A 16,048-nucleotide genomic window follows, 5' to 3' on the forward strand; every position below is an offset into this window, starting at 1 on the left:
GCAATCTCTTCTTCGGGGTCAGTCACACCCCTCGAGGCGCCTCATGCACTTCCTGGGGAAGATGGTGGCAGCGATGGAGGCAGTGCCCTTCGCGCAGTTTCGACTCCCTTATGTGTTTCCTCCTCTGGCGATGTTGCCCAGAGTGTTACGCAAGATCAGATCCGACTGTCGTCGCGCCATTCTCGTCGCTCCAGATTGGCCGAGGCGGTCGTGGTACCCGGATCTGTGGCATCTCACGGTGGGTCAGCCGTGGGCGCTTCCAGACCGCACAGACCTGCTGTCACAAGGGCCGTTTTTCCATCTGAATTCTGCGGCCCTCAACCTGACTGTGTGGCCATTGAGTCCTGGCTCCTAGCGTCTTCAGGGTTATCTCAGGATGTCATTGCCACCATGAGACAGGCCAGGAAACCAACGTCCGCCAAGATCTATTACAGGTCGTGGCGGATCTTCTTGTCCTGGTGCTCTGATAAGGGTTTTACTCCCTGGCCTTTTGCCTTACCCATTTTTCTTTCCTTCCTTCAATCTGGAATGGACAAGGGGTTGTCACTCGGCTCTCTCAAGGGACAAGTATCGGCGCTCAGTATTTTTTCAAAAGCGCCTAGCAAGGCTTCCGCAGGTCCGCACGTTCCTGCAGGGAGTTTGCCACATAGTTCCACCCTACAAGCGTCCGCTGGAACCCTGGGACCTTAACAAGGGTGCTCATGGCTCTTCAAAAACCACCTTTCGAGCCGCTGAGGGATGTCTCTTTATCACGTCTTTCGCAGAAGGTGGCATTTCTTGTGGCAATTACCTCACTCCGAAGAGTGTCGGAGCTTGCTGCGCTGTCATGCAAATCCCCTTTCCTGGTTTTTCACCAGGATAAGGTGGTTCTGCGTCCTGTCCCGGAGTTTCTCCCTAAGGTGGTATCTCCTTTTCATCTCAATCAGGATATCTCCTTACCGTCATTTTGCCCTCATCCAGTTCACCAGTGTGAAAAGGATTTGCATTTATTGGATCTAGTGAGAGCACTCCGGCTCTACGTGTCTCGCACGGCGCCCCTGTGCCGTTCAGATGCGCTCTTTGTCCTGGTCGCTGGCCAGCGGAAGGGTTCGCAGGCGTCCAAGTCGACTTTGGCTCGGTGGATCAAGGAACCGATTCTTGAAGCCTACCGTTCTTCAGGGCTTCCTCTTCCTTCGGGGCTGAAAGCCCATTCTACCAGAGCCGTGGGTGCGTTCTGGGCATTGCAGCACCGGGCTACGGCTCAGCAGGTGTGTCAGGCAGCTACCTGGTCTAGTCTGCACACCTTCACAAAACACTATCAAGTGCATACCTATGCTTCGGCAGATGCCAGTCTAGGTAGGCGAGTCCTTCAGGCGGCGATTGCCCACCTGTAGGAAGGGGTCGTTTTCGGCTCTTTTTATTGAGGTATTTTTTTACCCACCCAGGGACTGCTTTTGGACGTCCCAATTGTCTGGGTCTCCCAATGGAGCGACAAAGAAGGGAATTTTGTTTACTTACCGTAAATTCCTTTTCTTCTAGCTCCTATTGGGAGACCCAGCACCCGCCCCTGTTCCCTTCGGGCTGGTTGTTCTTTTGTGTACACATGTTGTTCATGTTGAATTGTTCTTTTGGTTATGGTTTCAGTTCTCCGAACATCCTTCGGATTGAATTTACCCTAGACCAATTTATAAGTTTCCTCCTTCCTGCTTTTGCACCAAAACTGAGGAGCCCGTGATCCACGGGAGGGTGTATAGGCAGAGGGGAGGGGTTACACTTTTCAGTGTAATACTTTGTGTGGCCTCCGGAGGCAGAAGCTATACACCCAATTGTCTGGGTCTCCCAATAGGAGCTAGAAGAAAAGGAATTTACGGTAAGTAAACAAAATTCCCTTCTTAGTGTAGGACTGCCCCAAGAGATTTGCCGTGACGTGGCGGGGTAGTTCGAAAATTGCAATTTTTTTTTTTTTGCCAAAAATCTCATTTTTCAATAGTACACCTTGGAATGTTGGTACTGTGCACACTGTGCACATAATATTTTGAGTAGAGGTTGTTTTTATGTTTATCATTGTTATATAGGTTTCTGCTCACATTAGTATCTGTTTGTAGGATTTCTTTTTCGCTCCTAATTGGGAGACCCAGACAGTGGGTGTATAGCTACTGCCCTCTGGAGGCCGCACAAAGAACTACACTTAAAAGTGTAAGGCCCCTCCCCTTCTGGCTATACACCCTCCCGTAGGAGTACAGATTCCTCAGTTTTAGCTTTGTGCGCAAGGAGGTCAGACACGCACGCATAGCTCCATTGTTTTTAGTCAGCAGCAGCTGCTGACTATGTCGGATGGAAGAAAAGAGGGCCCATACAGGGCTCCCAGCATGCTCCCTTCTCACCCCACTGTATGTCGGAGGTGTTTGTAAGGTTGAGGTACCCATTGCGGGTACGGCGGCAGGAGCCCACATGCTGATTCCTTCCCCATCCCTTTTTACAGGGCTCTGGGTGAAGTGGGATTTACTGGTCTCCAGGCACTGAGACCGTGCTCCATCTACAGCCCCTGGAGAAGATGCTGGATGGAGCGGAGTACATCAGGGACATGGCCCTGCTTCCTCAAGGTACTCTGTGTCCCCGTGCATTTGGCGCTCACACCGCAGCATGCTGGGTGTTGTAGTGCGCCGGGGGACATCAGCGCTACGGCGCTTGTGCCATGGCCTCATTCAGCTTCGCTGAAGCAGGCACACTTCTAGGAATCGGTCGCGCCGGCCGCTGGGACTGCGGCGCGGCTGGCACTTGTGGTGCGCCGGGGACTTCAGCGCGGCCCGCGCTTTTACGGCGGCCGCGCTGATAACTCGAGTCCCCGGCTTTTGCGGCCTGCTTCCGTTCGTTCCCGCCCCCGGACCTGCCAGTCAGGAGAGGGGCGGGACGCTGGCCACGTCTAGGAATCGGTCATGCCGGCCGCTGGGACTGCGGCGCGGCTGGCACTTGTGGTGCGCCGGGGACTTCAGCGCGGCCCGCGCTTTTACGGCGGCCGCGCTGATAACTCGAGTCCCCGGCTTTTGCGGCCTGCTTCCGTTCGTTCCCGCCCCCAGACCTGCCAGTCAGGAGAGGGGCGGGACGCTGGCCAGTGCATCAGCGCTGAGGGCTGGAGTCGTTTTTACATACTCCAGCCCTCACAATCGGCACAGAGGGGACACTGTTTCCCGCACTTTTGTTTGGGAACTCCCACGGACCGCCCCTCTCCACAGACGCCGGCAGCCATTCCTGCTGACACGCTGAGCTGCAGAGGGGAGCCGGGGAGACCCAGACAAGGAATTCTGCAGCCTCTTACCCGCTATTCAGCGGGCGGTAAGCAGCCCTCAGGGCTCACCCCCTCTTGTGCCAGTAGTATTCTTAGTATTTTGTTTCTACAAATACTTTGTATTGCATAGCGCTGGTCGCCCTTTGGCTATAGACTCTCTCACATTGCAGAGAGCCAGCAGCATGTCGTCCGTAAAACGCAAGGGTGCCAAGGCACAGACATTATATGCTTCCTGCACCGCATGCCTGCGGCGCTTGCACAGTCGGGACCTCTGCTGGACGTGACCCAGGGTGTACCACCTGTGAATGCTGTCCAGGTGACAGGAACTGAGTTTGCAGCTTTTGCTGACAGAATGTCTCTCACTATGTCACAAATTCTTGACACATTGCGAGCTAGGCCTGTACTTCAGGCCACGGACACTGTGCAATCATTGCCCCCTGGTCCCCCTCAGCTCCAAGCTCCGGGACGGGCATATACACCTCAGGGTGAAGACTCTGACTCGGACGATGGCCCCGGGCAGCCTAAGCGGGCTCGCTATGACGGGCCTTCACATTCATCTCAATGGTCAGGATCCCAGCGAGATGAATCTATGGGTGATGAGGCGGACGTAACTGATCAGGATTCTGATCCTGGGACCGCTCTCAATCTAGATACACCAGATGGTGACGCCATAGTTAATGATCTTATATTTAACATCAATAAGATGTTAAATATTTCCCCACCAGCTCCTCTTGTGGAGGAGTCAGCTTCGCAGCACGAGAGAATCCATTTCAGATACCCTAAGCGTACTTTAAGCACTTTTCTGGACCACGCTGACTTTAGAGACGCAATCCAGAAACCCCACGCTTATCCTGAAAGGCGTTTTCCTAAACGGCTTAAAGATACACGCTATCCTTTTCCCCCTGAGGTGGTCAAGGGTTGGACCCAGTGTCCAAAAGTGGATCCTCCAATTTCCAGGCTTGCAGCTAGATCCTTGGTTGCAGTTGAAGATGGAGCGGCACTTAAAGATGCCACTGACAGGCAGATGGAGCTCTGGCTGAAATCCATCTATGAAGCGATTGGAGCGTCATTAGCGCCTTCTTTTGCAGCTGTATGGGCACTCCAAGCTATCTCAGCCGGGCTTGCGCGAGTTGACTCCGTCACACGTGCATTTGCCCCGCAGGTAGCACCATTGACCTCGCAAATGGCGGCATTCGCGTCGTACGCGATTAATGCTGTTCTTGACGCTACAAGCCGCACGGCAGTGGCGTCAGCCAACTCCGTTGTTTTGCGTAGGGCCCTGTGGTTGAGACATTGGAAAGCAGATTCTCATTCCAAGAAGTGCTTAACCAATTTGCCTTTTTCTCGTGACCGATTGTTTGGAGAGCGTTTGGATGAAATCATCAAACACTCCAAGGGTAAGGACTCATCCTTACCGCAACACAGACAAAACAGACCCCAACAGAGGAAGGGTCAGTCTGGTTATCGGTCCTTTCGAGGACCGGGCAGGTCCCAATTCGCCTCGTCAAAAAAGACTCAAAAAGACCAGAGACGCTCAGATTCTTGGAGGTCTCAGTCACGCCCAAAAAGGACAGCCGGAGGAACCGTTGCCAAGACGGCGTCCTCCTGACTTGCGGTCTCCGATTCCCACACCCGCGGTCGGTGGGAGGCTTTCCCACTTTGGCGACATCTGGCTGTCACACGTCAAAGACCGTTGGGTGAGGGATATTCTGTCTCACGGGTACAGGATAGAGTTCAGTTCTCGTCCGCCAACTCGTTTCTTCAGAACTTCTCCACCACCAGACCGAGCCGATGCTCTGTTGCAGGCGGTGGCCGCTCTAAAGGCGGAAGGAGTGGTGACCTCCGTCCCTCTTCAGGAACAAGGTCACGGTTTTTACTCCAATCTGTTTGTGGTCCCAAAAAAGGACGGATCGTATCGGCCCGTCCTGGATCTAAAGTTGCTCAACAGACACGTAAAAGTCAGGAGGTTCCGGATGGAATCCCTACGCTCCGTCATAGCCTCAATGTCTCAAGGAGATTTTCTAGCATCAATAGATATCAAGGATGCGTATCTCCACGTGCCGATCGCACCAGAGCATCAGCGTTTCCTACGCTTCGTCATACACGACGAACACCTGCAGTTCGTAGCGTTACCTTTCGGTCTGGCAACAGCCCCCCGGGTCTTCACCAAGGTCATGGCAGCAGTAGTAGCTGTTCTGCACTCGCAGGGTCACTCGGTCATCCCGTATCTAGACGACCTGCTTATAAAGGCACCCTCTCAAGAGGCATGCCAACACAGTCTGAAGGTGGCACTAGACACTCTCCAGAGTTTCGGGTGGATTATCAACTTTCCAAAGTCTCATCTAACCCCGACCCAATCTCTGACTTATCTTGGCATGGAGTTTCATACTCTCTCAGCGATAGTGAAGCTTCCACTGGACAAGCAGTGCTCGCTACGGACTGGAGTGCAATCTCTCCTTCAGAGCCAGTCGCACTCACTGAGGCGCCTCATGCATTTCCTAGGAAAGATGGTAGCAGCAATGGAGGCAGTCCCGTTCGCGCAGTTTCATCTGCGCCCTCTACAATGGGACATTCTACGCCAATGGGACGGGAAATCGACGTCCCTCGACAGGACTGTCTCCCTCTCTCAGACTGCCAAGGACTCTCTGCGTTTGCATTGCCAATTTTTCTTTCCTTCCTGCAGTCTGGGTTGGAAAAAGGTTTGTCGCTTAGCTCGCTTAAGGGTCAAGTCTCCGCGCTATCCGTATTCTTTCAGAAGCGCTTGGCACAGCTTTCTAAAGTACGCACGTTTCTCCAAGGAGTTTGTCATATCGTTCCTCCTTACAGACGGCCATTGGAACCCTGGGATCTGAACAAGGTTCTCATTGCTCTCCAGAAGCCGCCTTTCGAGCCTTTGAAAGAGGTTCCCCTTTCTCGGCTTTCACAAAAGGTAGTTTTTCTTGTGGCGGTCACGTCTCTTCGAAGAGTGTCCGAGCTAGCGGCGTTATCTTGCAAATCTCCCTTCCTGGTGTTTCACCAAGACAAGGTAGTACTGCGTCCAATTCCAGAGTTTTCTCCCAAGGTGGTTTCTTCCTTTCATCTCAATCAGGATATCACTTTACCATCTTTGTGTCCGCATCCAGTTCACCAATTTGAAAAGGGTTTACATCTGTTGGACCTGGTGAGAGCACTCAGGATTTACATTTCTCGCACGGCGGCTCTACGCCGTTCTGATGCGCTCTTTGTCCTAGTCGCTGGTCAGCATAAGGGATCGCAAGCTTCCAAATCCACCCTGGCGCGGTGGATCAAGGAACCAATTCTTCACACATACCGTTCTGCTGGGCTTCCGATTCCATCTGGACTGAAGGCCCATTCTACCAGAGCCGTGGGTGCGTCCTGGGCATTGCGGCATCAGGCTACGGCTCAGCAAGTGTGCCAAGCGGCTACCTGGTCGAGTCTGCACACGTTTACCAAACACTATCAAGTGCATACCTACGCTTCGGCAGATGCCAGCCTAGGTAGACAGGTCCTTCAGGCGGCGGTGGCCCACCTGTAGGAAGAGGCTGTCTGACAGCCCGTTCATGTGGTATCTTTTTACCCACCCAGGGACTGCTTTTGGACGTCCCACTGTCTGGGTCTCCCAATTAGGAGCGAAAAAGAAGGGAATTTTGTTTACTTACCGTAAATTCCTTTTCTTCTAGCTCCAATTGGGAGACCCAGCACCCGCCCTATTTGTTCTTAGGGTTTCGTTTTTCGGGTGCACATGTTGTTCATGTTGTTTCTTAAGTTCTCCGATCGTGTTATCGGATTGAATTTGTTTTTGAAACTGTTATTGGCTTTCCTCCTTCTTGCTTTGGTACTAAAACTGAGGAATCTGTACTCCTACGGGAGGGTGTATAGCCAGAAGGGGAGGGGCCTTACACTTTTAAGTGTAGTTCTTTGTGCGGCCTCCAGAGGGCAGTAGCTATACACCCACTGTCTGGGTCTCCCAATTGGAGCTAGAAGAAAAGGAATTTACGGTAAGTAAACAAAATTCCCTTCTTTCAGGAGTAGACTCGTATACAATGTTGTACATGTCCCATTGGCTCCTATGGTAAAGGACTATATACCCTACTCATTGTGCCTACGTATGGAATATTGCAAGAGACGTGTATGCCAGCACGGCACAGGCAAAATATCACGTTCTTGACTTCAGTCAGTTGAATGGGAGCACTTGCATATGTGCATCAGGAGCCTCTCCAGAGCAAACTGCTGACGGAATGTGAATTTTAGTAATGATCACCGATTGTGTTGGTTTGACCTTTTTATTTTCTTCACAGATGTCCAATTCAGGGAACTGGATGCACATACAGTACCAGTCCAAACTGCAGGCGAGGAAAGCATTAAGTAAAGATGGAAAAATATTTGGAGATTGCATCATGATTGGTGTGAAACCTTGTATTGACAAGGTGAGTGGTGTATTAACATGGGTCAGACACTGCCATTTTCCATCTGAAAATGGCATCTTTAGTACGGGGTATCTAGTGCCTTTTTTTTAATTTTTTTTTTTTTTTTTGTGTACATAGGAGTCCTATAAGTTAATATTGACCTTTTGCAGAGCCTTGCCATGTGGCTTAGGTTATAAAGCCAAACCAGAACCTCCTTTTTTGTACAGTTGTTTCAAGGCTTTTACCCTTAACCTCTTCACCCTTAGATGATTTTCCGTTTTTCATTTTCCTTTTTTCCCTCACCCTCTTCTGAGAGCCATAATGCATTTTTTTTTTCTTCCAATATTGCCATTTGAGGGCTTATTTTTTGTTTTTTTATTATTTTTTTTTTTTTGGCTTTGCTTTGGACGAGTTTTACTGGTAAATGAAACCATTAGTTTTACCATATAGTGCACTGGAAAATGGGGTGGGGGGTTTATCCCCCAAAATTGCACTTTTGCTGCAGTTTTCCAAAACCTATAACACTTATTTTTCGGCATCTGAGGCTCAGTGATGGCCTTTTTTTTTCCTATGCATCTTGAGCTGTCATTTTTTAACTCAACTATTTTTGTGTACCGATCAGATTTGATTTTTAATTGATCAGGCATTTCTGAACGTTGCGATGCCAATTTTTTTTTTTTGTTTTTAATTTATTTTACAAGTCCCCTTAGGGGACTCTATGCCTGCACAGTCTGCCTGTGCATTTCTGCTAATCAGAGCAACATCGCTCAAATCATCAGAAATGCTTCTCTTCTGAGTGCCGTTGCTTTTTCGGCTCACAAGAAGTGTCATGGTAGCGTTAGAGGTCATTAGCTGAACTCCGCGCTACCATGGCAACACATTAGCGCCCCGTGATCGCATGCCGTTGGCATTTAAATCGCGCGGTCAGTATTTGACAGCACAATCTAAGGGCTTAATAGGTGCACGTGGTGGATCTCTGATCCACCTGCGCCTGTACGCCACACATCTCAATCATTATCTGATAATAATCACAGATCAGACATGTGCAGGCATTACCCCGGGCTCGCTGCCGCTTCCTGCAGTAACCGGAGAGAGGGCCAAGGACGTACCAGTACATTCTTGGTCATAAAGGGGTTAATCAGTGAAAAGTAGCAGATTTTGCTGGGTGTGAAGCTTTCGACAAGGGGTCTAGAGGCTCTGTGCAGAGGTGATTTACTTATTTGATGTTACCAGGGAGCACTGCACGACCTAGAAGTCTCCCATTGTTGGCTTGGAGATCTTATTTGAGAAAATTGACTCCATAGACTCTCAACTATCTATAAGATGGGTAGTATTTATTTTTCTGAAAGCCTCACTTCAACCAGTTGCTAGAAGAGTGTGTTCCCCCAGCACTTCACCTCCACAGTGGAATTGTATGGAAAAATTGACAAGTGTTTCACATGATTGAATCTTTTTAGAGTATAATGGATAGTGGAGAGAAGACGTCGGTGGCTTCGGTCTGCACACCACCAGTAACGGCTTACGGGACTCCCACTCAACAAATTGGTACTCCCAGATCAGGAATGCGACCTCTTGCATCAGCATACAGAGTTTCAACTAGTGACTACCAGGTATTTCTGTTTGTAATCTCAACTGAAGGCTTTAAGGACAGATTTCTAATCCTCAGATCACAGTAATGTAACCACAGCATGACAGCTTTCTCTATAGTAGTGAAAAAAAATTTGGGAAATGTTTAATTGTCCTAATAGTGTTTTTGGTTTGTTTTTTTTTTTTCCCCTCAAATTTTGAAGGCAAGTGGGGGAAGTGCATCATATGTAAGTGGCTATGGGAAGAGGGGCTGGCGGCAGTGGAGTGGGTCACATGAGGCAGGAGCCAGCGCTAGGGTTAGCACACTGCCCACCACTAATAAAGAAAATGAATATTCACTGCACCCCACACCCATAATCCTGTACAGCCCTCGACACTAAAGGGAGAAGGAGGATTCAATTAAATGGAAAAACTCTTTTGGGAACATTTTTAAAGGGAACCAGTCACCAGATTTGGGGCCTATAAGTTGCAGCCACCACCAGTGGGCTCTTTATATACATGACGCGTCCTACGTCATGCACACAGGACGGTATTGAGGTCCCGCGCAGGCGCACTACAGTACTTTGATCTGCCTATGCAGGACCTCTGTGCCAGCGAGTGTAGATAATGTAGGACGCGTCATGCACGCCGGCTCGGCTTCAGAAGGAGAACAAAGATGGCCGAAAGAGGAGGTGCTGGCACCGGAGAACGGCGCCACACATTTGACCAGACTGCACCGGAACGACCTCCTAGGTGAGTATTATAAAGTGGTTTTCTTTGTTGCTTCATTGGGAGACCCAGACAATTGGGTGTATAGCTTCTGCCTCTGGAGGCCACACAAAGTAATTACACTTTAAAAAGTGTAACCCCTCCCCTCTGCTATACACCCTCCCGTGCATCACGGGCCCCTCAGTTTTTTGCTTTGTGTTGAAGGAGGCACACATTCACGCAAGCTCCACGTTTTAGTCAGCAGCAGCTGCTGACTTTATCGGATGGAAGAAAAGAGGGCCCCTATGGGGCCCCCGGCATGCTCCCTTCTCACCCCACTCAGGTCGGCGGTGTTGTTAAGGTTGAGGTACCCATTGCGGGTACACAGGCTGGAGCCACATGCCGCTTTCCTTCCCCATCCCTTAGGGGCTCTGGGGAAGTGGGATCCTATCCGGTCATCCAGACACTGGGACCGGTCTCCCTCCGCAGCCCCTGGGGGAATCTGCCGGACAGGAGACGGAGTATCGTCAGGGACATGGCCCTGCATCCACAGGTACTCTGTGTCCCCGTTGGGACGGCGCATAAAGCACCTTGGGCCCGGACGCTGCAGCGACTGCGGCAGGGATATGGGTCCGGGACAACCGCGCCGACCGTGCACTGCCGGCCGGCCGCGGTTTTAACTTTAGTCCCCGGCTTTTGCGGCCTAGTATTGGATTCTCCCGCCCCCAGGCCTGCCAGTCAGGGAAAAGGGCGGGACGGTCGGTATGACGCTAACAGTGAGGGCTGGAGTACACTGAGCTGTCCTCCGCCCCCCTCACTACTCACGCTGGGGCACCAGATTCCCGCACTTTTATGACTACACCCACGCCTCCCTCCTCAGAGAACGCCGTCAGCCATTTTTTCAGCACAGTCTGCGGTGGAGAACTTCTGGCTGCAGCTGAGGGAGACCCGGGGCTGGGAATCTGGTGGCCACACAAGCGGTTGGTAAGCCACACCGGTCTGCCGGTGGTGGACCCCCCAGAGTGCCGAACTGTGTGTATATATATATGTGTATGTATGTATGTATGTATATATGTATGTATGTATATATGTATGTATATATGTATGTATATATGTATGTATATATGTATGTATATATGTATGTATATATGTATGTATATATGTATGTATATATGTGTTTATATGTGTGAATATGTGTGTATATGTGTATATGTGTATGTATGTATGTATATATATATATATATATATATATATATATATATATATATATATATATATATATATATATATATATATATATATATATATATATATATATATATATATATAATATATATATATAATATATATATATATATATATATATATATATATATATATATATTAATATTAGTCTATTATATCTCTCCTTTGTATATACTTGGCTGTTTCGGCTGTACTGTAACTTGGGGCTATATATATCCCTCAGTGTTCACGGTGATCCCTTACTGATCTCTTGGAGGACAACAACATGTCGTCTGCAAAGAGCAAGGGTACCAGGGCACAGGCTTTTTTTGCAACCTGTACCTCATGTGCGGCTATGCTACCTGCAGGTTCCACCTACCCTCATTGTGTGCAATGCTCGGCCCCTGTGACACTCACTCAGCCGGAGCCTCACGCACTGGTGGGACCCCTGGCTCAGGTAGAGACACCGGTTCCCACTGTCCAGGTGACAGGGACAGAGTTTGCAGTTTTGGCTGACAAACTGTCTGAGTCGCTTTCACAGTCCATGGCTCAGTCTATGGACAAATGGTCTGCTAAGATACTAGAAGCCTTGCAGTTCAGACCAACAACACAGATGCAGGGCACTGTGCGTTATTCGTCCCCAGGTCCCCCTCAGTTGGCGCAGCAATCTGCTCCTGAGGTGACACATAGGTCCCACGGTGAGGACTCCGACTCGGACCGCAGTCCCAGACCGGTGAAGCGGGCTCGCTGGGGACCTTCCTCCACTTCATCACGCTGCTCAGGGTCTCAGCATGAGGACTCTCTAGAGGATGAAGAGGAAAGCGCAGCTCAGGGCTCAGACCCTGACGGTGCTCTCAATCTAGATACACCTGAAGGGGACGCCATAGTAAATGACCTTTATAGCGTCCATCAACCAGGTGCTAGAAATTTCTCCTCCAACTCCAACTGTAGAGGAGGCGGCTTCACAGCAGGAGAAACACCAGTTTCGGTTTCCCAAACGTACATGGAGTGCCTTTGTCGATCACTCTAATTTCAGGGATGCTGTCCAGAAGCACAGAGCATACCCGGACAAGCGTTTTACTAAGCGTCTTAATGACACACGTTATCCCTTCCCCCCGGAAGTAGTGAAGGGTTGGGCTCAGTGTCCAAAAGTGGATCCTCCAGTCTCTAGGCTGGCGGCCAGATCTGTGGTTTCAGTGGCAGATGGCTCATCGCTCAAGGATGCCACTGACAGGCAAATAGAGCTCATGATGAAATCCATCTATGAAGCCATAGGAGCATCTTTTGCTCCGGCATTCGCGGCAGTGTGGGCGCTCCAAGCTATCTCAGCTTGTCTGTCTGAGATTACGGCGGTCACACGCACCGCTACTCCGCAGGTTGTGTCTCTGACTTCTCAGGCGTCGGCTTTTTCGTCCTACGCCATGAACGCCGTCCTGGACTCGGTGAGCCGTTCAGCGGTAGCATCCGCCAATTCGGTGGCAGTCCGCAGAGCCATGTGGCTACGTGAATGGAAGGCAGACTCTGCCTCCAAGAAATTCTTAACCGGTTTGCCATTTTCTGGCGACCGTTTGTTTGGCGAGCAATTGGACGAAATCATTAAACAATCCAAGGGAAAGGACTCGTCCTTACCCCAGTCTAAACAAAACAAACCTCAACAGCGGAAGTTTCAATCGAGGTTTCAGTCCTTTCGGCCCTCGGCCAAGTCACGTTCCTCCACGTCAAACGGGTCGGAGAAGGGCCAGAGAAACCCTTCTGCATGGCGGTCTAAGGCACGGCCTAAAAAGACCGCCGGAGGCACCGCCACCAAGGCGGCCTCTTCATGACTCTCGGCCTCCCCAAACCGCATCCTCGGTCGTTGGCAGGCTCTCCCACTTTTGCGACGCCTGGTGGCCACATGTCCAAGACCGATGGGTGAGAGACATTCTGTCTCACGGTTACAGGATAGAGTTCAGCTCTCGTCCTCCAACTCGTTTCTTCACAACATCTCCGCCCCCAGAGCGAGCCGCTGCACTCTTTCAGGCGGTGAATGCGCTGAAGGCAGAAGGAGTGGTGATTCCCGTTCCCCCTCAGGAACATGGTCACGGCTTCTACTCCAACTTGTTCGTGGTGCCAAAAAAGGACGGATCTTTCCGTCCCGTTCTAGACCTCAAACTGCTCAACAAGCATGTCAGCACCAGAAGGTTTCGGATGGAATCACTCCGCTCAGTCATCGCCTCAATGTCACAAGGAGACTTCCTAGCATCGATAGACATCAAGGATGCTTATCTCCATGTGCCGATCGTACCCGAACATCAACGTTTCTTGCGTTTCGCCATTGGGGACGAACACCTTCAGTTCGTGGTACTGCCATTCGGCTTGGCGACAGCCCCACGGGTCTTCACCAAGATCATGGCAACAGTGGTGGCGGTCCTACACTCTCAGGGCCACTCGGTGATCCCTTACTTAGACGATCTCCTAGTCAAGGCACCCTCTTGGGTGGCTTGCCAGCACAGCCTGACCATTGCCCTGGAGACTCTCCAGAGGTTCGGGTGGATCATCAATTTCCCAAAGTCAAAATTGACACCGACCCAATCCCTGACTTACCTCGGGATGGAGTTTCATACCCTGTCAGCGATAGTGAAGCTTCCGCTGGACAAACAGCGTTCACTACAGACAGGGGTCCAATCTCTTCTTCGGGGTCAGTCACACTCTTTGAGACGCCTTATGCACTTCCTAGGGAAGATGGTGGCAGCAATGGAAGCAGTTCCCTTTGCGCAGTTTCATCTGCGTCCACTTCAGTGGGACATTCTCCGCAAATGGGACAAGAGGTCGACGTCCCTCGACAGGAACGTTTCCCTGTCAAGAGCAGCCAAAACCTCCCTTCAGTGGTGGCTTCTTCCCACTTCTTTGTCGAAGGGAAAATCCTTCCTGCCCCCATCCTGGGCTGTGGTCACGACAGACGCGAGCCTGTCAGGGTGGGGAGCGGTCTTCCTCCACCACAGGGCTCAGGGAACCTGGACTCCGACAGAGTCCTCCCTGCAGATCAACGTTCTGGAGATAAGGGCAGTGTATCTAGCCCTAAAAGCGTTCCAGCGGTGGCTGGAGGGCAGGCAGATCCGAATACAGTCGGACAACGCCACGGCGGTTGCATACATCAACCACCAGGGCGGCACACGCAGTCGTCAAGCCTTCCAAGAAGTTCGGCGGATTCTGCTGTGGGCGGAAGCCACAGCCTCCACCATCTCCGCAGTTCACATCCCGGGCGTAGAAAACTGGGAAGCAGACTTTCTCAGTCGCCAGGGTATGGACGCAGGGGAATGGTCTCTTCACCCGGACGTGTTTCAAGAGATCTGTTGCCGCTGGGGAACGCCGGACGTCGATCTAATGGCGTCTCGGCACAACAACAAAGTCCCGGCGTTCATGGCACGGTCTCAGGATCACAGGGCGCTGGCGGCAGATGCGTTAGTTCAGGACTGGTCGCAGTTTCGACTACCCTATGTATTTCCCCCTCTGGCACTTCTGCCCAGAGTGTTACGCAAGATCAGGTCCGACTGCAGGCGCGCCATTCCTCGTCGCTCCAGACTGGCCGAGGAGGTCGTGGTACCCGGATCTGTGGCACCTTACGGTGGGGCAACCGTGGGCACTCCCAGACCGACCAGACTTGCTGTCTCAAGGGCCATTTTTCCATCTGAATTCTGCGGCCCTCAACCTGACTGTGTGGCCATTGAGTCTTGGCTCCTAGCCTCATCAGGTTTATCTCAAGATGTCATTGCCACCATGAGACAGGCCAGGAAATCAACGTCCGCCAAGATCTACCACAGGACTTGGAAGATCTTCTTAGCCTGGTGCTCGGATAGGGGTTTTGCTCCCTGGCCGTTTGCATTACCCACTTTTCTTTTCTTCAATCAGGATTGGACAAGGGTTTGTCTCTTGCCTCTCTCAAGGGACAAGTGTCGGCGCTTTCAGTGTTTTTTCAAAAGCGTCTAGCCAGACTCTCGCAGGTCCGCACGTTCCTGCAGGGAGTTTGCCACATAGTCCCACCTTACAAGCGTCCGCTAGAACCCTGGGATCTTAACAAGGTGCTGACGGCTCTCCAGAAGCCACCTTTCGAGCCGATGCGGGAGATCTCTCTATCTCGCCTTTCACAGAAAGTGGCCTTCCTAGTGGCAGTCACTTCACTTAGGAGAGTGTCTGAGCTAGCAGCGCTGTCATGCAAAGTCCCCTTCCTGGTCTTTCACCAGGATAAGGTGGTCCTGCGTCCGGTCCCGGAATTTCTCCCCAAGGTGGTATCCTCTTTTCATCTCAATCAGGATATCTCCTTACCTTATTTTTGCCCTCATCCAGTTCACCAATGTGAAAAGGATTTGCACTTGTTAGACCTCGTGAGAGCACTCAGAATCTACATTTCTCGCACGGCGCCCCTGCGCCGTTCGGATGCGCTCTTTGTCCTTGTCGCTGGCCAGCGTAAGGGGTCTCAGGCTTCCAAGTCAACCTTGGCTAGGTGGATCAAGGAACCGATTCTTGAAGCCTACCGTTCATCGGGGCTTCAGATTCCTTCAGGGCTTAAAGCCCATTCTACCAGGGCCGTAGGCGCGTCCTGGGCTTTGCGGCACCAGGCTACGGCTCAGCAGGTGTGTCAGGCGGCTACCTGGTCGAGTCTGCACACCTTCACTAAACACTATCAGGTGCATGCCTATGCTTCGGCAGAGGCTAGCCTAGGTAGGCAAGTCCTTCAGGCGGCAATTGCCCACCTGTAAGAGGGGGCCGGTTTCCGGCTCTTTTTATCGAGGTATTCTGTTACCCACCCAGGGATTGCTTTTGGACATCCCAATTGTCTGGGTCTCCCAATGGAGCGACAAAGAAGGGAATTTTGTTTACTTACCGTAAATTCCTTTTCTTC

General features: G+C 51.1%; 1 protein-coding gene across 1 annotated transcript in view; it reads left to right on the plus strand.

The window, feature by feature from the left end:
* The window catches only part of NUP35 (nucleoporin 35), a 68,401-nt gene that overhangs the window by 51,082 nt on the left and 1,271 nt on the right, over positions 1-16,048 (plus strand). The window contains exons 7-8 of the mRNA XM_075317422.1: positions 7,564-7,692; positions 9,129-9,281. Coding sequence (XP_075173537.1) covers positions 7,564-7,692; positions 9,129-9,281 — 282 coding nt within the window. The remainder of the gene's footprint in view (positions 1-7,563; positions 7,693-9,128; positions 9,282-16,048) is intronic.

This window comes from Anomaloglossus baeobatrachus, chromosome 7 (assembly GCF_048569485.1).
Source record: "Anomaloglossus baeobatrachus isolate aAnoBae1 chromosome 7, aAnoBae1.hap1, whole genome shotgun sequence".
Classification (NCBI taxonomy): Eukaryota; Metazoa; Chordata; class Amphibia; order Anura; family Aromobatidae; genus Anomaloglossus; species Anomaloglossus baeobatrachus.